This window comes from Stegostoma tigrinum, chromosome 20 (genome assembly GCF_030684315.1).
Source record: "Stegostoma tigrinum isolate sSteTig4 chromosome 20, sSteTig4.hap1, whole genome shotgun sequence".
In the NCBI taxonomy this organism is placed as follows: domain Eukaryota; kingdom Metazoa; phylum Chordata; class Chondrichthyes; order Orectolobiformes; family Stegostomatidae; genus Stegostoma; species Stegostoma tigrinum.
In genome coordinates, this window is record NC_081373.1 from 14245120 (window position 1) to 14267327 (window position 22208).

The 22208-nt window shown below is 40.4% G+C and overlaps 2 protein-coding genes across 5 annotated transcripts in view; one reads left to right on the top strand and one right to left on the bottom strand.

Moving 5' to 3' along the window:
• The window catches only part of ldb1a (LIM domain binding 1a), a 112392-nt gene extending 105717 nt beyond the window's left edge, over positions 1-6675 (bottom strand). The window contains exon 1 of one of the 2 annotated variants that reach the window (XM_048550853.2): positions 6552-6675. The gene's annotated coding sequence lies outside the window, so the exon portion shown is untranslated. The remainder of the gene's footprint in view (positions 1-6551) is intronic. The other variant, XM_048550852.2, reaches the window with a different exon arrangement.
• Positions 6676-7340: 665 nt separating this feature from the next.
• oga (O-GlcNAcase) overlaps positions 7341-22208 on the top strand; it is a 58382-nt gene continuing 43514 nt past the window's right edge. For all 3 annotated transcript variants that reach the window (XM_048551394.2, XM_048551395.2, XM_048551396.2), the window contains exons 1-6: positions 7341-7855; positions 17021-17072; positions 17910-18007; positions 19180-19310; positions 20243-20414; positions 21728-21826. In XM_048551394.2, the coding sequence (XP_048407351.1) occupies positions 7543-7855; positions 17021-17072; positions 17910-18007; positions 19180-19310; positions 20243-20414; positions 21728-21826 (865 nt within the window). In that variant the 5' untranslated portion in view covers positions 7341-7542. The remainder of the gene's footprint in view (positions 7856-17020; positions 17073-17909; positions 18008-19179; positions 19311-20242; positions 20415-21727; positions 21827-22208) is intronic.

The window sequence follows — 22208 nt, forward strand, 5'->3', positions numbered from 1 at the left end:
GTTTGTTTACTGCACCGGTGGTTGAAAACCAGGCCTCCAGGAATTCTATCAGTGATAATGTGAACTGCAGATGCTGGAGAATCCAAGATAATGAAATGTGAGGCTGGATGAACACAGCAGGCCCAGCAGCATCTCAGGAGCACAAAAGCTGACGTTTTGGGCCTCTCTGATTAAGGGTCTAGGCCCGAAACGTCAGCTTTTGTGCTCCTGAGATGCTGCTGGGCCTGCTGTGTTCATCCAGCCTCACATTTCATTATCCTCCAGGAATTCTTGTGCTTGTCTTTTTTTGCTTGTCCTAGTACTGTAACTTGGTCCCAGTTAAACTGATGTCCTTTTATATCAGAGTGTATTGAAACGTGGACGAGTTAGTTGTACCATTTTGCTATGAGTGGGTGTTTGTGTATCCTGGTAGATGATACTTTCGTGATCATTAAACAAGCAAAGTTAGAAGAAACACACAACCTTATTAACAGCATATTCACCAGGATCAAGTTCACCAGGGAAGAAGGGAACAGCAAGCAACTCCCGTTTCTAGATGTAATGGTGGAATGAACGAACAACAGCAAATTCCTTATCAGCATATACAGAAAGACTACACACACAGACTAAACCCTGAACTTATGACAATAATCACCCGTGTCCACAAATACAGCTGTGACAAGACTCTGTTTAAATGAGCAAAAATATACTGCACCACTCCAGAGCTATGCAAAAATGAACAGGAACGCCTATGCAAAGTCTTTCCGACCAACGTGTATCCCAACAGATTCGTCCGTCGATACCTACCAAATAAATTACACCAAAAAGACACTGTACATCTCAACGCACTGGCCATCCTACCCGATATTAGAAACACATCAGAACTGACTACAAGATTCCTATGACCTCATGGAATAAGGATAGCACACAAACCAATAGCCACACTTCACCAGTTACTCTCAAAGACAAAAGACCTCATACCACAATGAGAAGGACAAATGTAATATACAAAATACCATGCAGCAATTATGCGAAACAATGCATTGGATCAATGGGCAGGAAACTCACCAAAAACCAGGATACACGAACACCAACTCACAGCAAAGTGGCATGACCAACTCAGCCTCGTTTCAATACAGTCCAACATAGAAGGATAATAAAATGTGAGGCTGGATGAACACAGCAGGCCAAGCAGCATCTCAGGAGCACAAAAGCTGACGTTTCGGGCCTAGACCCTTCATCAGAGAGGGGGATGGGGGGAGGGAACTGGAATAAATAGGGAGAGAGGGGGAGGCGGACCGAAGATGGAGAGTAAAGAAGATAGGTGGAGAGGGTGTAGGTGGGGAGGTTGGGAGGGGATAGGTCAGTCCAGGGAAGACGGACAGGTCAAAGAGGTGGGATGAGGTTAGTAGGTAGCTGGGGGTGCGGCTTGGGGTGGGAGGAAGGGATGGGTGAGAGGAAGAACCGGTTAGGGAGGCAGAGACAGGTTGGACTGGTTTTGGGATGCAGTGGGTGGGGGGGAAGAGCTGGGCTGGTTGTGTGGTGCAGTGGGGGGAGGGGATGAACTGGGCTGGTTTAGGGATGCAGTAGGGGAAGGGGAGATTTTGAAACTGGTGAATACATACCATACATATGATACCAACTTTCCCCCCACGGTGATCGAGAACGCCCTTGACCGCGTCTCCCGCATTTCCCGCGACACATCCCTCACACCCCGCCCCCGCCACAACCGCCCCAAGAGGATCCCCCTCGTTCTCACACACCACCCTACCAACCTCCGGATACAACGCATTATCCTCCGACACTTCCGCCATTTACAATCCGACCCCACCACCCAAGACATTTTTCCATCCCCTCCCCTGTCTGCTTTCCGGAGAGACCACTCTCTCCGTGACTCCCTTGTTCGCTCCACACTGCCCTCCAACCCCACCACACCCGGCACCTTCCCCTGCAACCGCAGGAAATGCTACACTTGTCCCCACACCTCCTCCCTCACCCCCATCCCAGGCCCCAAGATGACATTCCACATTAAGCAGAGGTTCACCTGCACATCTGCCAATGTGGTATATTGCATCCACTGTACCCGGTGCGGCTTCCTCTACATTGGGGAAACCAAGCGGAGGCTTGGGGACCGCTTTGCAGAACACCTCCGCTCAGTTCGCAACAAACAACTGCACCTCCCAGTCGCAAACCATTTCCACTCCCCCTCCCATTCTCTTGATGACATGTCCATCATGGGCCTCCTGCACTGCCACAATGATGCCACCCGAAGGTTGCAGGAACAGCAACTCATATTCCGCCTGGGAACCCTGCAGCCATATGGTATCAATGTGGACTTCACCAGTTTCAAAATCTCCCCTTCCCCTACTGCATCCCTAAACCAGCCCAGTTCATCCCCTCCCCCCACTGCACCACACAACCAGCCCAGCTCTTCCCCCCCCACCCACTGCATCCCAAAACCAGTCCAACCTGTCTCTGCCTCCCTAACCGGTTCTTCCTCTCACCCATCCCTTCCTCCCACCCCAAGCCGCACCCCCAGCTACCTACTAACCTCATCCCACCTCTTTGACCTGTCCGTCTTCCCTGGACTGACCTATCCCCTCCCTACCTCCCCACCTACACCCTCTCCACCTATCTTCTTTACTCTCCATCTTCGGTCCGCCTCCCCCTCTCTCCCTATTTATTCCAGTTCCCTCCCCCCATCCCCCTCTCTGATGAAGGGTCTAGGCCCGAAACGTCAGCTTTTGTGCTCCTGAGATGCTGCTTGGCCTGCTGTGTTCATCCAGCCTCACATTTTATTATCTTGGAATTTCCAGCATCTGCAGTTCCCATTATCTCCAACATAGAAGGACATCTATTTAATTGGGACCAAATTACAGTACGACGACAAACAAAAAAAAGACAAGCACGGGAATTCCTGGAGGCCTGGTTTTCAACCATCCATGTGAAAGATAAACATGCTGAAATAGGCCCTATATACCGCTGCAGCACAAAGCCAGAAACAAGACTACCCACCATGACAGAGATCATAGGAACTGCAGATGCTGGAGAATCTGAGACAACAAGGTGTGCAGCTGAATGAACCCATCAGGCCAAGCATCAACTTTGTGTTCATCCAGCTCCACACCTTGCCATCTTGTACCCACCATGATAGACTAGATCATATAAGTTCAGAACGGGACAGAACAACAGTTTTTGGTCAGAGATAATGGGAACTGCAGATGCTGGAGAATCCAAGATAACAAAGTGTGGGGCTGGATGAACACAGCAGGCCAAGCAGCATTTTAGGAGCACAAAAGCTGACATTTCACAACAGTTTTTGGTGGCTTCATTTTGGTACTTTCTTCTTTGAAGCAGTGTTGTTTATTTGATAATGTTCTTGGGAAGCATCCGCGGATGTTTACACGAATACATGTTGTTGCTGTGTGTTTTTTCTGACATTCTAACACTTTAACATCCTTTGCTGAACATTGTTCTGTTTTGGTTGGCTCTGCTATGTTTGTTCAGATCCGTTGGATCTCCTTAAACTTCCACTATCCAAGTTTCAAGCCTAGTTAAGAATTTTTAAATTAGCTTGATGACCTGAAATTTCACCTTTCTTTTCATCTTACTTTGCTTAGATCATTCTCGTTAGGTCACACCTAGAACTACTGACAGTAGTTCAGGGTAGGAACTTAGGAAGGGAGCACAGCTTAGGTTTACCAAGATGGTAAGCTCAAAAGGTTAATTTATGAGGAGGAGATTTCACAACCTAAATTTGTACTTACTGGAATTCAGAAGATTTACAGATAATTTAATTGAGGTTTTGAAGGTACCAAGGGAAACAGACACACTACATAGAGAGAAACTATTGATTGGAGAGTCTTGGATTGGGGGACAAGTTAAAAATGAGAGCCAGAACTTTCAGGAGTGAAATTAGAAAACTGATATTAACAGATTTTTTATAACCAATGGAATCAAAGAATGAGCCAAAAGCAGGCATAGACAGTCAGGTAACAAAGTGTACTGCTGGATGAACACAGCAGGCCAAGCAGCATCTTAGGAGCACAAAAGCTGATGTTTCAGGCCTAGACCCTTCATCAGAAAAGGCTTTGAAGGGTCTAGGCCCAAAATGTCAGCTTTTGTGCTCCTAAGATGTTGCTTGACCTGCTGTGTTCATCCAGCTCTACACTTTGTTATCTTGGATTCTCCAGCATCTGCAGTTCCCATTATCTCTCATAGACAGTTAGGTCGCAGGTCAGCCATGATCTTAATGAACAGCAGAAAATGTACCAGTGTGCAAATGGCCTCCTCTGGTTTCTCTCGACAGAGGTGTAACCTTATAGCAACAAAGCAGCATGAGTAGGCCATTAAGCCTAAGAAACTTGCCCTAACATTCAATATAATCAAAGCTGATCATCTGCTTCAATGATTTTTTCCTGACACTACCCCTATATCCCTTTCTGTAACTGGTGTTTAGAAATCTATCAATCTCTTGTTTGAACATACTCAATAATTGAGCTTCTACAGCTTCTGGGGTAGAGAATGCAAAAGATTCACCACTGTCTGAGTAAATAAGTTCTCTCATCTCTCTTCTAAGTGGTTTCTCCTTTCTTTTGAAATTGTATTCGCTAGTTCTCAACTTCCAACCAAACAAAATATCTTATCTGCATTATCTCTTCAAGCATTTTACAAATTCCGACAAGATCATCTCTTAAGTCTTCAAAACTGTAGAAAATACAGCTCTACTTTTCCCAAAACCTCTTCATAGGACAATTCTACAATTCTAGCAACAAGTCTGGTGAACCTTTGCAAAAGACTCCCACTACAGCAATTTATATCCTTCTTAGGATAAGGAGATCAAAACCACACACAGTACTCCAAACATGGCCTAACCAAGTCTTTATAAAACTGAAGCAGCATTTGCTCCCCCTATACTCAAATGCTTATGCAATAAATGCCAACATAACATTGGTCTACCCTTTTGCTTGCTAAACATGTCAGCCTTATGTGTCTTATTGATAAAGGCATCCAGGTCCCTACATTTGCAATTTCTAATCTTGGTTCATTAAGTAATACTCTGCACATCTAGTCTTTCTAACAAAGTGGAAGTCTGTTGTTTTCTAAACACCTCTCAGTCTCCTATCCCACAACAACAGTGACATGTAGTTGATTAGCTGATAAGCATTTGTGATATTCCAAAGTTGTAAGGGAAAAGGAAAACTATATATGAACAGGTTTTTTCCACACAATAGACAAGGCTTCCTTACAGTGTGGAAACAGGCCATTTGGCCAAAGTTCACACTGACCCTCTGAAGTGCATCACACTCAGACCCTTTCCCCCACCCTATATTTCCCGCAGCTAAAACATCCCCCGACACTATAAGGCAATTTAGCATGACCAATCCACCTAACTTGCACAACTTTGGAATGTAGTAGGAAACTCCACGCAGGCAGTCTCCTGGGAGTGAAATTGAACCCAGGTCCCGAGTGCTGTGAGGCAGCAGTGCTAACCACTGAGCCAGCCAAAGTAAATGCTTTGAGTTTTAATTTTTCATTTGGAACTTTCTCAAATGGTGTTAGTGTTATTTGAAGTTTAAGCAAAAACACTTTGGGATTTACTAGTTTCTTGGATTGTAACTTTCAAAGATTTCAAGGAGTTTGAGCAGGCAGAATCTTCCACATCTAAAAGCGGTTTCACCTCTAATACTCAATTTACTTCTCAAAATCAATTCTGTATTCTACATAGGTTTTAATCAGACTTATGCATTTTTCAAAACAAAAGTGGAAGTTGCTGGAATAGCTCAGCAAGTCTGTCAGCATTTGTGAAGGGAAATCAGAGTTAAACTTCAATTCAGTGACCCTTCCTCAGGACTTTTTTCAGTTTTTGAATGCTGGCATCATATTAGCCTGCTTCTGAATTCAGAACTACCCAGCATTCACTAACTGCTTTCCATTAACAGCTTTACAAATTTTGGTCTCCACACATTGATAAATTCCATGTATCTCAAGGGATTTATTCATTTTAAACCCTTTCATGGTTAGTTAGGTTTTCCACCTCAACATTAAGTTTATCTTGGAACCATTTTTTGTGTGGTGTAGAGGGAAGGCAGGGCAAAGAACAGATGGTTAAATATGTTTCTTGTTGTATTCCTCCGCACAAGTTGCAAAATTCAGTGCATTTATATCATTAATCAAAGTAAAAATTATCAGATAAAATTAGCTTTGGGAGCAATCATGGCTCAGGAAATAACTCAAGGACAAGAAAGCTTCTGCTCTCTGACACTGAAAAACGTTTGCTTTCCAAAACACAACCGGGGTGACAACTACAAAGAGACTAAAAACGATGATTACATAGTTGTATTTTGTCCAGGGATTCGATATCACCAGTTCTTGCATAAAGTTTGTTTATTCTATAATATTCCCCACCCCCAGTCCACTGCCCTTTGAGAAAGGGCTCCCACACGACTTAATGCAAAGCACAGCAAGTTAACGATTGGAGGAGTGAAAAGGAGAGATCAGTTGCTATGGTAATTGCTGAAGTAGCAAGTTAAATAACAACCGAACGATTTTCTTCCCCTTGTCTACCCTACCTCCCTGTTTCACGAAGAGGCCGGGTTAGAGCCCAAACACATGCGCAGAAGAAATTTCGGACTTGGTTAACTGCACATTCCCGTCTCCCCATAGGTGTGAATGATTGAAGCGCATGCGTGATACCGATTGTTGCCGCCCCGATTGCTGCGCCTGCGTACTATGGCAAAGCAGCAAACACTGCTTAGATTAAAAAAGGAACATTAATATACGCGAATCTCGAAACAATTAAGTTTTGGACCTTTAGAAAAATCACAACCAAGAATTACCACGAAATAAGAGGCGACTGATTGACCATAAAGCATTTCCTTCCTAAAAATTGAAAAAGTGTTTGTGAATAAAAATGGGCGTTTTAATAAACCGGTTGACACTGGTTTCAGGCGGTTTCCGCACTTGCGCAGGAGCATCATACCACTTCCCAGCATCCCGTTCAGGACAAGGAAATTGTATGTTTTTAAAAAACTGGAGAGGAACACAGAAAACAAACAGGGATAGCTACATTAAAGCAACAAGAATATATTAATTTCTATTTACTTTGGTGAAAGAATCAATTTTCTGTCACTACTTCGAGGCGATAGGGATGACGCACATGCGCAGTCTGCCATCCGTCAACGCACCGGGGAAAATACCCAACAGTAAAACAATAAAATAAACAACAAACTAGGAGGTTGTCGCTGCGAAATTAGCAGTAAAGTTAAAAATAGAGGCTCTGGCTGAAAAAATATTGTAGTTTCTATGGGCAGGCTCCGTGGTTGGACTAACTGCGCATGCGGAGAGGGTGGGGGTGGGGCAGTCCCAGCGTGCTTTGCGGGACAACAAGGGACGGAAGGCAAAGATTCGTGACCGTCTGAGGGGAAAATAATTATTTAATATATAGATAAGACATTGGGATAATATTACTTTATAAATAAGTACATTTAGTATTAATTTTTTTTTAGAATTTACACTGTTGTTTGCGTGGGTGGACGCATTGTAGGGAATTGCCCGGGTTTGATGCGCGGATCCGCTCATTCCGAGCTGTCGATGGTGCAGAAAGAGAAGGCGGCCGGAGGGCCGGAGGAGGGCGACACTGATACTGTACCCCCTACTGACTCTAGCCCTGCTCCCGCCCCGACACCCGGGCCTGGCCCTCCAGACTCCGAGACCAGCCACTCGAACCCGGCTGGCGACGCAGCTGCGGCCGCTCCTGATCCACCCCCTCAGGAGTCGGCCGCGGCCAATGGCGGACTGGATAATCGCCCTCTGCCCCAACGCCCCGATCCTGTCGGCGGCGAGAAGAAGAAATTCCTGTGCGGCGTTGTGGAAGGTAAGGATCGTCCACCCGTCCCGTCTCTTGGTGCTGATTCTGTGTTTCGCTGCTAACTGGATGCGACACACCTAACCCTTGTTAAAGATTTCTTCAACATAGTGCTGTTTATTTTGATGCAAGGCTGTTTTCTTTAATGCGGAGGCAGGGCGGTGGTTACTGTGACATCACAATAATGGCCCTGTTTCGGGGTAAGGGGAAGTCTGCTCCATCTTCCCTTATCTCGGGTGTTCGGTGTTATTTGATCGGCGCGCCATGCAGTTGTGCGCACCTGAATTGTTTCAATATTGATCAATACGTTTTTCTTCTCGTCCTGCATCCCCGACCCTGGGGGGCGGGGTAAAGAAATTACTCTTCAGAGACATGTACTGTCTGCGATAGACCCGTGCAGCCTTGCAGGTCCTCCCTCTCCAATGCACCAGTCTTGGTAATTCTTTTAACCTGACGTCTTCTCTTCCAAGGGCAAAGAAGAAGAAAAGTCCCAAGATTCCTTTCTAATTGTGAGCACAATAAGTGATTGGTGGACACTGAATGCTAGTCGGACCACTGAACTCAACTGTCATCTCCCATGCACCCTATTTTATTGGGGGAAACTCTTCACTTATAATCTTGGAGAGATACAGGGTGTCACAATATGGCCAACCCCAATTTAATAATTTTCAGGGCTATAACATAAGGCACAGGTTGATCTTGCTGAGTCAGCGTGGGCAAACGTTTTCCTTTTGTGATCATTTTATTGTATTAATGAAATGTTGTGTAGTAATTTTCTGTTGTGTTCTTGCAAGGATGAATTTTTTTGCTGTAGTTTCATTTTATATTGTAACTTTTCCTGTGGAAAGTCTGTGTTTAGATGGGCTACATTTTGTATTGCTTATTCTGGTAGATATTGTTGAACAGAGTAATACAGTGCCGCTGTGAAATAAAGTAGATGTTTAGGTAATTGGGTATATATAGGAGGGAAGATTTTGCCATTGATACCAAAGTGACAAGCAATCGATATCACTCCAGAGATTTGTCTTGTTTTCAGTTGTGGTCTAAGGGTGAGACAGGATTTTTGAAATGAGTACAGAATTAATAATAAGAATTTTATGCCTGTTTTGATAAATGGTAAACTTTTGTTCAATGTTGCAAGCATTTTGACTGAACAGTATTCACAAACTCAATTGTTTGGTGATAAGGGGTTAGTTAATGGGAGGATTGTAGAGAATTTTCAGAATGTGGTTTGTAAACTGTTATCTTAAAGTTTTCCTGATTTGTGGAATACCTTCTATTTTAGAAAAACTTAAAACATGTAGCTAATTAGTTTTTAAAAATTTGCCTTTAGTCCTGTGATTAAACTAAGATTTAGTGATTCACTTTAAAAGGGTATAAAAAGCAGAACGCATTTTGTTTCTTAAACAAAGTCTGCTGACAAGATGGTGATTGATTATGTTCATTAAATATGTTCTTCAGAAAAATAGATTCTTTTTGTAACTAGAAATTTATGCATATGAATCCCAAGAAATGTACTTGATTCATAATAAGGTATGGATTTGTCTTGCTATATTCCATAATTCCAGTTTATGTTGCAAGTGTTGTCAAGGAACACAGTTATGGATGAACCATACCCTAGTTATTCACCCCAGTGAGAGATATCTAACAGCAGAAATGTATTTGCTGTCATCATTGATTTTAGTTTAGTGGGTAATTAAATAGAAGGTCCTTAAAAAAGTACATGTATTAGTGTCAGGGGCCATTGTATTCCAGTGGTAGTGTCCTTCCTCCTGAACAAGGAAGCCTGGGCTTAATTCGCACCTGCAGCATAAGGTTGTCATGACATTTCTTAACAGGTTGATTTGACAATATCTACATGTTGGCAGTTGTCATGATACTTTTCTTGTTGTATTTGTAGGGCACAGCTCAGTGTTGTGTATGTGCTTGCATGACATTTGTGCAACTCTGGAGTTTTAGCAAGGGTGTGGGGTTGCTGAAATAAAAAGTTTTGCAGACCAGTCAACAGAGTTCTGCTTTTGGAATGACCACTTTCTCTTAATTATACACATTGCTGAGATTGATGGAGAGCAGTGTTTAACATTGTTTGCCCACATAAAGGACTGAAATATTTTGGTGTCTAGTTAACTTAATACCTGAAAGTTATTTACAAATTTCAAGTTCTGCTCAAATGAAATTATCCTTGTGTATTGGATTATTCATCAGTAAAGTATGTAAAATTTTGCACCTTTTGACCTTCACTCCAACACAATGTTTGTTGGTAGAAAAGCCTTTAATGAAAGGCCTTCAAGTTTGAAGGGACTGTTTCTTATGGAAGTACGTAACCAATTTGCTGTAAAATTACTTTTTAGTTTAAAGGCATTGAGCACTTTGTAGAATTAAAAGGAAAAATCTTGGACTGAATTCTCAGATAATCCTAATTTGAGGAAAACCCTCTGTGCAGATCAATGAACCTTTCCCTTGTGTTTGCCACTTTCATACTATTAGGCTTTTAGCAGCTCAGAGGCAGACATTTTGTTTGAAGTTCCAATGCTGTGACGACAAAGTTCTGCTTCAGTGATGACAAGGGAAGAGACAAGACAGTTCACAAGATGTCTGCTCTGAAGTCTTGAACCAATAGTATTTGATTAACAGTACAAACAAAGGGTCTAGGAGGTAATGTTCTATACCAAGATATAGATTTTGTTTTTAATTATAGAAGAATTATGTGACGACACAGTTGTCTTATTACAAAATATAAGCTATATCACTTAAATTCAGGTATCCTGTTGTATCTGAAATTTCCTTTCTCAGCATGTTTTAACAGCCATTTTGGGAGCTTTTTAATCTGTTTGAAGCAGATTTATTTTGTACTGTCATTGAGCCTTTGATTTGCTGAATGTTTATTATATTTGTGAGTTGATGAAAGATTGTGATTTTTAATTATGTTAAATCTTAGCAGTTTGTGTCAGACTAATTGTTGTGGAGGTCATTTGGCCTATCAAGTCCAAGCCAGTTTTGAGAGCAGTCCTTTTCTTTTTACTATATCCTGCCTCTACAAGCTTTTTTAAATTGCCATTGTAGTTTCGCGTTGCAATCACTGTCTCTGCTTCCACTGCCTTCCTTAGTCATTCTGAATTCTGGTTGAAACACAAAGCAAACCAAAGGTAGACAAGAAAGTACATTGGTGTAAAGCAAATAACTTTGGAATTTGGACTGTTTGGCTGAATGCAGATGGGGTTTAATTTGGATATTTGTGAGATATTGCATTATGGTAAAACAAACAAGGGCAGGAGTTACTATATTAATGGTAGGGCTGAACAGAGAAACTAAGGGTTTCAGTTACGTAGTTCTTTGAAAGTTGCATCACCAGTAGAAAGGGTGGTTAAAAAGGTGTTTAGCATGCTTGCCTTCATAGCTCAGATCACTGAGTATAGGAATTGGGATGTCATGTTGAGGTTGTATAGTATGTAGATGAGGCCACTTTTGGAATACTGTGTACAGTTCTTATCACTATGCTGTCGAAAGGATATTATTAAATTGGAGAGGATTCAGAAAAAAATTATCAGGATCTTGTTAGGACTGGAGGGTTTGACTTGTAGCGAGAGGCTGAATAGCCTTGGACTTTCCAACCTGGAATTTTGGAGGCTGAGGAGTGACCTTGTAGAAGTTTTTAAAATCATGAAGGGCTTGGATAGGGTGACTAGCCGAGGTTTCCTCTTCGGGGTGGGGCGGGGGGGGAGAGAGTCCAAAACTAAAGGCCATAGGATTAAGGTGAGAGAGGAGAGATTTTCTAAGGTTCTGAGAGGTGACATTTTTCATTCAGAGGTATGGCATGAGCTGCCAGAGGAAGTGGTAATCGGCGCAGGTGAGTTAGCCTAAAGGGTCCGTTTCCACGCTGTATGATTCTGTCTTAGCTGAGAAGTTTTTAAAGCAAATATCAGCAGCTTGGTTCTCCACATCTCTAATTTAATTTTGTAAAAACCTGCATGATAATGTAAAGTCAAAAGCCGCAAGGAGAGAATTTAACATTTTTCTCCTGCCGTTCCTTAACATCTTAACCCATTCATAGAAATTCTCACTTTTAGGCTTTTATGATTCTTTCCTCTGTGTCCAGTCTTCTTGATCATTGCTGGTAGGGACATGAGCTTTATTCTGTGGATTTTTTTTTCCTTAACTTTCCTTACCTTATCTTTAAAGCTAATGTCAGCTGGGAATAGCTTCTAATTGTGCTTAGAGTTGTGCAAGTAGATATGTAGATTAGATCAAATTTGATCCTTATACTCATGACATTCATATAAAAAATGCTTTCATTGCTATTTATGTTTTGATAGGGAACAAATTGTGGTATTGTTTACTGTAGAATAGGCTAATCGTTGAGCAGGCTTGACATCTTAATTTCAGCTTTGTAAAGACCCATAGGTCTACTCAAGTTATGCATATCATATAGTTCAATTGTATTGCCATGGCTAGTAGAATTGGAATGTGCAGACTTTCAGTGAGAGTTGTCAGTAAAATGGACTGCAAGCATTTCTAATTTTTAAAATTAGCATGCATTAGTAGTTTGTTTCCTTTCAGATGCCAAATCCATTTGATCATCGTTCTACATGTGGTCTTAGTAATCAAATATTTGAATTATACAACTTGAATTGTTGCTTCAGGCTCTTGGTGTTGCACTGTGATGTTATGCTGACTCACAGGTCACTATTGCCGTGTACACCTTTGACATCAAACTCCAAACAGCATAATACTTATGCCTGTAAACTCCCATAGTACACATGCCGTTCTAAAGAAAGCAGTGAATATAGATGACAAGGTTGTAATCCCATTGACTGCTTCAGTTCGCGCAAAGCCATATGGTGTGTGCTGCTGCATATAAAAGTACTGGAGAACTGTACTATGTTTATTTCCTCTGGCAGTTCAGGTGTATTTGCAAAGTAAATTTTTACCAAATGTGAATAAATCCCCTTGCTAACAAGCTGTTGCATATAACCGTGTTCCTCAATTGAGCTATTTGACTTCAAATTATCTTAAAACCTGGAAAATTGTTGCTGGTAAATGTCATTTGACGTGTTTGGAGCATTGCTGTGACAGACAAATGTGATCTAAAGTAAAGCATTTTTCCTCAAGTGTTATTCTATTCATTTGGGATGTACCTGTTTTCTTTGGCATTGACAAGAAAGTTGGCTTGCTCTTGGTTGACTGCTCTGCTTCAAGTAATCTACCAGTTTCCAATTTTGACTTCTATTTAATGGAAAAGCTGTACAACTCCTATTTGTAAATCATGCCCATGGGGAAAGAAATGCAATCCCACAGGGCCTTCCAGGTGAAAGCAAAACTCTCAATTTTGACTGCAGTCTGTTTTTGGTTAAGTTAAATGTGGGATGTCTGAAGGATCTCTCCTTCCGTACTTGTCAGAAAAATTCATATACTTCCAAAACTTTCTTGGTGTAAAATAGGCTGATTTTTTAAAAGATGAAAACATTTCTTTGGATACTTTGGAAGCCTTTGGATTTATTATAGGCAACCATCATCGTGGGCTTTTTACTCTTGCATGAGATGTGGGCTTCTCTGGCGTGGCTGGCATTTGCTGTCTACTCCTATTTGCCCTTGAACTGAATGGCTTGCAGGACCATGTCAGAGGGCAATTAAGAATCAACCACTTTGGGGATCATGTGTCAACCAGATCAGGCACAGGACATTGGTGAGCAAGATTTTTTTTACAAACAATAATGCCTTCAGGCTACCTTTTAATTGTAGGTTTTTAATTGAATTCAGATTTCACCATCTGCCATGTTAGGATTTGAACCTATGTCTCCAGAATATTCAACTGAACTTCTGAATTGCTAGTCCAGTTATGTCACTGCATAGCCAACATCTCTCCAATTAGGATTTAAAATGAGAAGTCATAAATAATTGGCAACATTTTGTTTTGTTTTGCTTGTCAAACATTGTTGTGATTACCCCAAAATTACTCTGTTCTTTTCTATTAGGGGGCGGAGGGAAATGTTGACCTATTGAGTAGTTGTTTTTGAGAGTTGGAATAATGTATTATTGTCATCTTTTATAAATTTATTTCCACTTAAGCTGATTAGCCCAAAGCTTTCTGTGGTCACTTCGTTATTTTGAAAGTCATACCCAGGACTCTGGTTAGAACATCTTTTGTATGATTCTTCAATTCAGTTTCTTCCTTCCTTGTAGGAACCTGACACTTTCATTAGCATTCCCCGTTAGCATCACAAACTATGGAACCATTGGCTGCTGTTCGTCTGTTTTTAACGGGAAAAAAATGTGTTTAATAGTCTGTGGTAACAAACTTGAGTAGTAGCAGCAGAAGTAGGTCCCCTTTTGCCATTCGATAGGATCATGGCTCATCAGGACCGCATCTACCTCTGCCTATAAAAATGCTCAAGCATTCTGCTTCCACTGCCTTTGGTAAGTTTCAAATATTCACGATCCTGAGAAATTCCTATTTCAAGTGGGGAATTCTTATTGTTAACCAGTGCCCCTTAGTTCTAGGTTGATTCACAAGGGAAAGTATTGTTTTCAAATCCATCCTATCAAACACACCTCGGATCTTTTGTTTCAGTCAAGTCCCCTCTTACTTTTCCAAATAACAGGTGCAAGTTTAATAGGAGAAAAAATAATAACTCTCAAATGTCAGCACTGAAACTGACTTAAAAGTGGAACTAATTAGATTGTAGCAAAAACTAGTTTGGTTCTTTTGTTTAAAATGATTGTCAGTAGAGTTTTTGAATTTTGTGTCCTATTCAGCAGTACTTTATTTTCGTCCAAGTGACTGGTAACACACAAACACGGACAGCAGACGTCGGTCACAGGTTTCCAAACATGGGGGTATATTATGGTTGAGGGTAATATTTCTATGTATGTGTTCACAATATATAAAGCTGGAGAGATTAGGCTAATTTGTTTTCTCAACTGTTTCCCTTCCCAAGCTTGGGCTAGTTGCACCTGTGACATGTTTGATAAACAGGGCAGTGGCTTTTGTGTTGCTTTAGTGCAGAACTGGAATGGATTCTCCCACTCAAGATCACTAATTCGTTACACGGTGGACTTCTAACACTAGCTAGCCGAGTATCTCACCAGGCACAAATTTATCCTTGCAGTTAGGAACTTAAATTATGGCCAAAAGAATCCTAATTTTCATGTTGCCATTGAGTCATTCAGTGGTATTAGGATGCCAGTTATTTTTCCATTTGATATTTATGAGTAGTCCATTATTTTGCAGAAGCATATTCGAATATTTTGTTCCTTCAGCGACAAAATGCTAGAAGCAGATACAACTGAAATGCTGCTATTCACTAAAATTTCAACATGATTTCCTTTTGCTAATTGGGGAATAATAGTGGTTTTCATTTTAAGTATAAAATACAAGTAAAGAACGGAGTAATTTGAAACTTGGCAATTCGTGCATCATGTTAATTTCTTCCTGTTTATGACAGGGTTCAAAAGAAGCTTCAAGTGGGTTATTGGTGGATTGCTGCATGGTGACATTAAACTTGTATGATGTTTTAATTCTCAGGTTCTGAGGATAGCAGTTGTTCTACTGTGTTTAAGGACATTTGTTTCAGTGAATGATCTTTGTGTACATTACAACCTGATTTTAATATGTTGCGACTGAAAATCTGATCTAGGCATTCCAGGGGAAGTGTCGATGCTAATTGTCATACCAGATCAGCATAAAAGGAAGTCGCCTGACTCATTCGTTGAAAGAGCTGTTTGGTTTCATCCCATATTCTAGCCATGCCATTGTAACTTTGCAAATAGATCTGATTAAGTTCAGGTTCAGTTGCCATCTGTTTCCACCATCCTTTCAGAGAGCATTTGAGATCTTAACGTGTTATAAAGATTTCTCTTAATTTTCTGCTTCAGTTTTTGTCATGTTAGATAATGATCCCTGTTTACCAATTCATCTTACTCTGCATACCTCTACCTCTAATAGGTATCCTCTTGAAATTCTGTCCTTCTTTGGAGAACAGTCCCACTGCTTCGCAGAACCAAGTGCTTAACCTTGGAAAGCCCCTCTGTACTTTGACTAAGGCATTGATTTAGTTTTTGAACTGTGGTGGTTTGAAATGTGTGTTGTTATGGAGGGCTTATCCAGTGATTTGTAAAGGTCTAGATTGACTTAATACTGTTATCTACAAAGGTAGTAGAATACCAGAAATTTTATCGAGCATCATATCAACCTGCCTGCCCCCTTCAAAGATTTGAAAATATGCAGTATGCCTTTGCATCCACATCATATTGACAGACAGTAGTACTGCGAGTACCACATCATTGGAATTCTGGCCACTTTGAAACACTTTATTCGATGTATTGAATGAGTGATTTTTAGGAAGGGTGTCCCAAGGCTTTGACTCAGCGGCAGTGGTGAAGTGATAATGTAGATACACGTGTGGCTTGATAATGGTGTGTCCATGTTTCTGCTCCCTTTGCCCCTCTAGGTGATAGAGGTTGCAAGGTTGGAAGGTGTTACCAAAGTTGCTGCCGTCTTATCTTGTATGTGGTACACATGGCTGTCACTATTGAAGTGGAGCATGGGGTTGTTTAATGTGGTGAATGGAGTGCCTTATCCTAGATGCTATTGGAGCTGAATTCATTTATGCAAGTAGAAAGTATTCCATCACACTTAGCGAATTGGACAGAGTGCCTCAGTTTAACATCTAAAAGGTGGCATTCCTAACTGTCCAGCTTATTTAATAAAAATTTTAAATGTTGGGTTAGGAGCTATATGCTTGTAGTGTGTAACATTACTGCAAAAGTGCTTGTGAAAATGTTTTTTAAAAGTTGTACTGTGTTCTTCAGTAACTAGCCTTTTGAGCTAAGCTATTAGCGCACAGAAGTGTCAATTTGAAGATATGCTCAGTTTTCTGAAGGTGAATTTGAAGACAATACTTTAAGGAACAGTGGCAAATATATTGATACACTTATAAAGTAGTATACATATATTTTTCGTTTGGAGTTCTGAGCTCCTCCTGTCATGTTAAAGTTTTCACCGTTCTGTAGTGTGATAGCTTTGGATTGCTTTGTACTTGTTTTACTTCCTGATTATGACTTAAAACTCTTAGTGAGCACTGTCAATCTTTTGGGCACTTTATTAATCAGATTAGTTAAATTGAATTATTTTAAGTAATTGAATTCATTTTGATGTGCAGTTTTGCTTTTTCTTAGGATTTTATGGCCGCCCTTGGAGCATGGAACAGAGGAAGGAACTGTTCCGAAGGTAAGATTTCCATTATAAGTGCTCACATATTAAAGTTGGATGACCTTCTAAATACACACAGCTAAATAAGCCTGACAGGTAACTCTGCTCAAGAATTCTCAAAATAGTGTTAGAACAGATCTTTTTGAGTACTTCCGATAACAAAGTGTAGAGCTGGATGAACACAGCAGGCCAAGCAGCATCTTAAGAGTGCAAAAGCTGACGTTTCAGGCCTAGACCCTTCAGCAGAAAAGCTTTTCTGATGAAGGGTCTAGGCCCGAAATGTCTGCTTTTGCGCTTCTAAGATGCTGCTTGGCCTGCTGTGTTGATCCAGCTCTACACTTTATCGCGGATTCTCCACCATCAGCAGTTCCCATTATCTCTTTTTGAGTACTTGCTTTCCTTTCCACATGTCTTAACGGAATCTTTGCTTCATGAGAATACAAGATAAATGCTGACAACAATTTGCTCCATTTCAAATTACCTAACTTGGTGATTCCAAACATTCATCTCTATTGGTTACTGGGAAGTTAATTAGTGTGAAACTTGACCACTTTTCTGTGTGAATGCTTTCATGATGATGTCCAAAATTTGCTTGTTTACTTTTTGAACTTGTGTTGCGTTTGTGTATCTTCTGATTTAGCTTGCATTTTTGCGTTTGCAATTTTCCCCTTTTACAGTAGTTACACTGTGTGCCCTTTTAAATTGCCACTGTTAAGAGTGAATATATTGGGTTTTTCTAATTTTTACTGTCATCAGTGATTGTAACCCAGTTTGTGTTCGGTACTCCTAGCTTTGAATGCTTTTAGTGAGGGAGTTTCTTTTGAGCGTCTAATGTTGGGTCACCTCATTCGACAGAATGCGCAAGTGGGGATTGAACACGTACCTGTATGCACCAAAGGATGATTACAAGCATAGGATGTTCTGGCGGGAAATGTACTCTGTTGAAGAAGCAGGTGAGCCCTATAGTGTGGTGGTTCCAGATCAGCAAGCACTGTTTTGCATATTAATTTCCATTTTTTTAAAAGCACGTGAAGTTAGTTGAAGATGTTGCTGAAGGTAGTATAAGAAACAGCACCGATAGACCACACAATGGCTTGTGCCTGCTGTATCATATGGTAATCTGATGGGTGACTTTGGATCGCATCTTAACTTTTGCACTCTATCCACATAACCCTGCAATATCTAACATTCCATTCTGAAGTTTTTAATATCACTCTCTATTACGAGTATTAAGGGAGTCCATTCTTAATGTAACTGACCTTCAAAGGTGTGTGTTTTCCATGTATTTGTCTGAGATAATCTACCCTCAATTCCCAGTTTCTTCTTCTTTTATATGGGCTGCACTTGTCTTCTAGTTACAAGCGACGTAGGTTTGTGAAAGCGGCTTGTGTATGGTAGTGAAATTTCAAAACCATACTGCCCAGCCAAGTGTGAATGACTTCTCTTTGTGGCTTTTGTATCAATATGTATTTAATTGACTACTAGAATGGGTTCAGGTTTGGTAACAATTATACTGAAGTTGCCATGTGCTCGTGAAATCAGTACAAAGGAGGTGATATTTGATATCTGGAATTGAGGAGGTAGGTTACCAGTTTTGGGTTGAGCTTGTAGATTTGTGCTATGAATTATAACTTCATCTGTAAATTGGTGTAGGGGCAATATTGGTAATTAGTATAAAGTCAGCAAATATGGCCTCTGAGAAGTGACGTCATTGAGCAAACTAGTACAAACAAAATGTCAGCAGTCCTTTATTTGTTACACCATTCATCTGATTTAAGTAGTGGATTCTGTACAGCAATATTGTAAAACATGGATATAGATTCTCTCAGACCATTTAACTAATGTTTAAGAAGATTTCCAGAAAGCTAACCTGACAAACCTTTGCAGGTTTCTGTATTTGGTTGATATCGAGGTATATGTCCTTTCCATCTAGAAATGGATGAGGGTGGAAATCATTGCCTGTGCTCTTCTTTTCCAGTGTAGCGTGAGCATCTGCCAGCATGTGCTTGATAAATGCTTTGTATTTCAATTCTGTTAGCTCTGCATGGTTGTCTCCTTTGTAACATTGAGATTTTTTTTCCCCCTCCCTGTTTGGTTGTTCATAATGTGATCAAATCTGTTCCAGAACAATTGATGCAGCTAATATCTGCTGCAAAAGAACACGATATTGAGTTTGTCTACGCCATATCTCCTGGTCTTGATATCACATTCTCAAATCAGAAAGAAGTTGCTACCCTGAAACGTAAATTGGATCAAGTGAGTGTTTTTCCACATCTTTTAATTTTTGAAGTACGAGTTATAAAGTAACTTCTTTTCTTTGGCAGAAATTGGTAATTCACACAAATTTTTGTTTAGATCACAGCTAGAGAATTCTGCAGTTCTGGTCACTGTGCTGTAGAAAGAATGTGATTGCTGTGGAGGGAGTGTAAAGGAAATTTACCAAGATACTGCTCTTCAGCTATGAAGAAAGAGGCTGGATAAGTTCAGATTGTTTTCTTTGGAGCAGAGAAGGCTGAGTAGGAACATTATTGAGGAGTATGGGTCTTTTGAATAGAAAGCAACTGTTCCCCTTGGTCAAATGGTCAAAAGCAAATAGGTATAATTCTAAAGTGAAAAGTAGGAGGTTTAGAGAGGATTTGAGGTGGGGGGAGAGAGTGGAGTAACCATTTTACCCAGAGGGTGGTGGGGTTCTAGAATGCTCTGCATGGGAGGATAGTTAAGGCGAGAAATCTCTCAACCCTTAAAAAGTACTTGGCTGAATACTTGAAATATTACAGCATTGAATGTTAGTCTTACCTTTTGTGTACTGGTCCCATAATGTAGGGAAGTATATTTTTGTGGAACTGATTTAATGGGCAGAATGCCCTCTTCTGTACTACACAATTTGATTCTGTGAAGTTTGTTAAAGTAGCCACTCAGCACCCAAAAGTGTTCTAAATTTCCTTAGTTGATGTGATTCTCCCTTCTTTCTTTTCTCCCATTTCATCCCCCCCCCCTTCCATTTGAGATAGCACCTTCAATGAATTGTCTTGCCAGCTTCTTCAACAAAGCATTGTTGCTTTTACAGCACTTGAGTTTAAAAACAACTGTTTACTTTTCTCCTTGATCTCTTTATATTCCGTGCATCTAAAGTCAATTTGGTTACTTTCAGTCTGCTGAGAGAGTTTCTGAAAGTCTTTGTTTTATAGGTGTCACAGTTTGGATGCAAGTCTTATGCATTGTTATTTGATGACATTGACCACAATATGTGCCCAGCAGACAAAGAGGTGTTCAGCTCATTTGCACACGCACAACTGTCTGTTACTAATGAGATCTATCAGTACTTGGAAGAGCCAGAACATTTTTTGTTCTGTCCTACAGGTGAGTGGGCAACAGCAAATTGATCACTGTCACACTGCGGCTCAGTGTAAATAAAACTCCTGTATCACTAACTCTGCAACTGATGTGTACTTTATTTTAAATATTATTTGTTTTTTTTCCTTTGCTAAGAAGTATCTCCATGCGCTAACTTGTGTGTTTGGCATTGGCTGCTTTCGAAGATGTGCTAAGTGCAATACAGGGACATGTTTACAAATGTGTATAAGCGTGCAGAGTTGCTATTTAGGTTTACAGTGCTCTAGGGACAATATTTCAACTACTGGGCTTTGTAAATGCGTATTTTCTGAATTTGGTTGTTCACTCTTGATGACAAGGTTTTCTGGTTGCACGCTTCATTTGTACAATTGCCAATGTTGTATTTTGGTCTTTGCTTCTGCTGTAAATGGCCTTTTGCTTGGAGTGGTGGGTCTTGAGATGGATTTTTGTATGAACGACAAATCACTAGTCTGCTTTATACCAGAATTGTCTAATGTATGATGAACAAAATAAAACATCTGAGCAGCAGTAGGATTCGTGCTGTGCGAGAGAACTTTGTTGAGTTCATATTTATAAATGCATTTACTCACTGCAGTTATCCTAAATGAGGGTATTTTGGGAAATTTCACTGAAGTTAATGTGTATGCAAATCAGCTTTATTTATTAAAATAAAATATCGTATGTAAAAACAGTTAAGTCCAGAATCATGATAATTTCCAGATGACACCAGCCTACTTCTATACATTCAGTACTGGAGTTACTGAAAAAGAGAATTGGCATCTTTGTAAATATTCATGATTCTTAGTGGCATTTTTGTGGTGAGTCTTGCTGTAGGCATCTCAAGGCTGTAGTGTGTTTTTTTTCATTTATATGTTGCTACTCCATGTTCAGTGGAATTGCAGTTAGTGAATTCATACTCTCTCTAGTCTTAAATTGAAGGTCTTGGAGGGAAAAGGTTAATTGGCCCAGCAGGTAGATTTGATCTTCTCTTTTAGCTGTGCGCTCTGTCTCTTTGCTTCTTGTAGTCTGTCAAGCAAAATGAACTTGTAGCATCCAGAAAGCAGAATGAAATTGGTTGGACCATGAGATCTCTTTTAGACTGGAAAGCTGGCCAGTTTAAACATGAGCTACTTCACTCCCTTTGGTAGTTATTTGCCTGTATAATATTACATGCTGTTTTTAATATGTTGGATAGTTTTGCAATACCATTAAACTGTGGTAATCCTTTATTGAAGCTTCTAGTGATTGTTTACATTATTTATACATATTTATGATTATTCTTGTGTTTAACACTGATTTTCTTTAAAAATCTTGTTCAGAGTACTGTGGGACCTTTTGCTACCCAAATGTTGCACACTCTCCATACCTTCGGACTGTTGGAGATAAACTACTTCCTGGCATTGATGTGCTGTGGACTGGTGAGCGATATATTTTAATAGCTTGTCCTGCATTCATTGAGTTTAGCTTGCTAGACAAATGTTACTGTGTCATTATAGCTCTTTCTTAAAATAAGATATCCTGCTTGTGATCCATTTATGGTTATGTCAACTGAAACTCTCATTTTGCATTTAACAGCTTTGACTTGGAGCTGTGAATTTACGGTGACGTCCATTGTAAACTACAGCTGCCTAGATCTTTCCAACTGAAATAACATCACCACTGTGCCCAGAATAATTTCAGTTTACATTTCTTCTCATTTTAGGGTAGAAGAGATCTTGCGACTGAGCTTAGAGTAGTGAAAGCTAAGGAAGAAATCCAGCAGAAGCCATAAATGCTTGAGGATGTGACCAAAGAAACAAT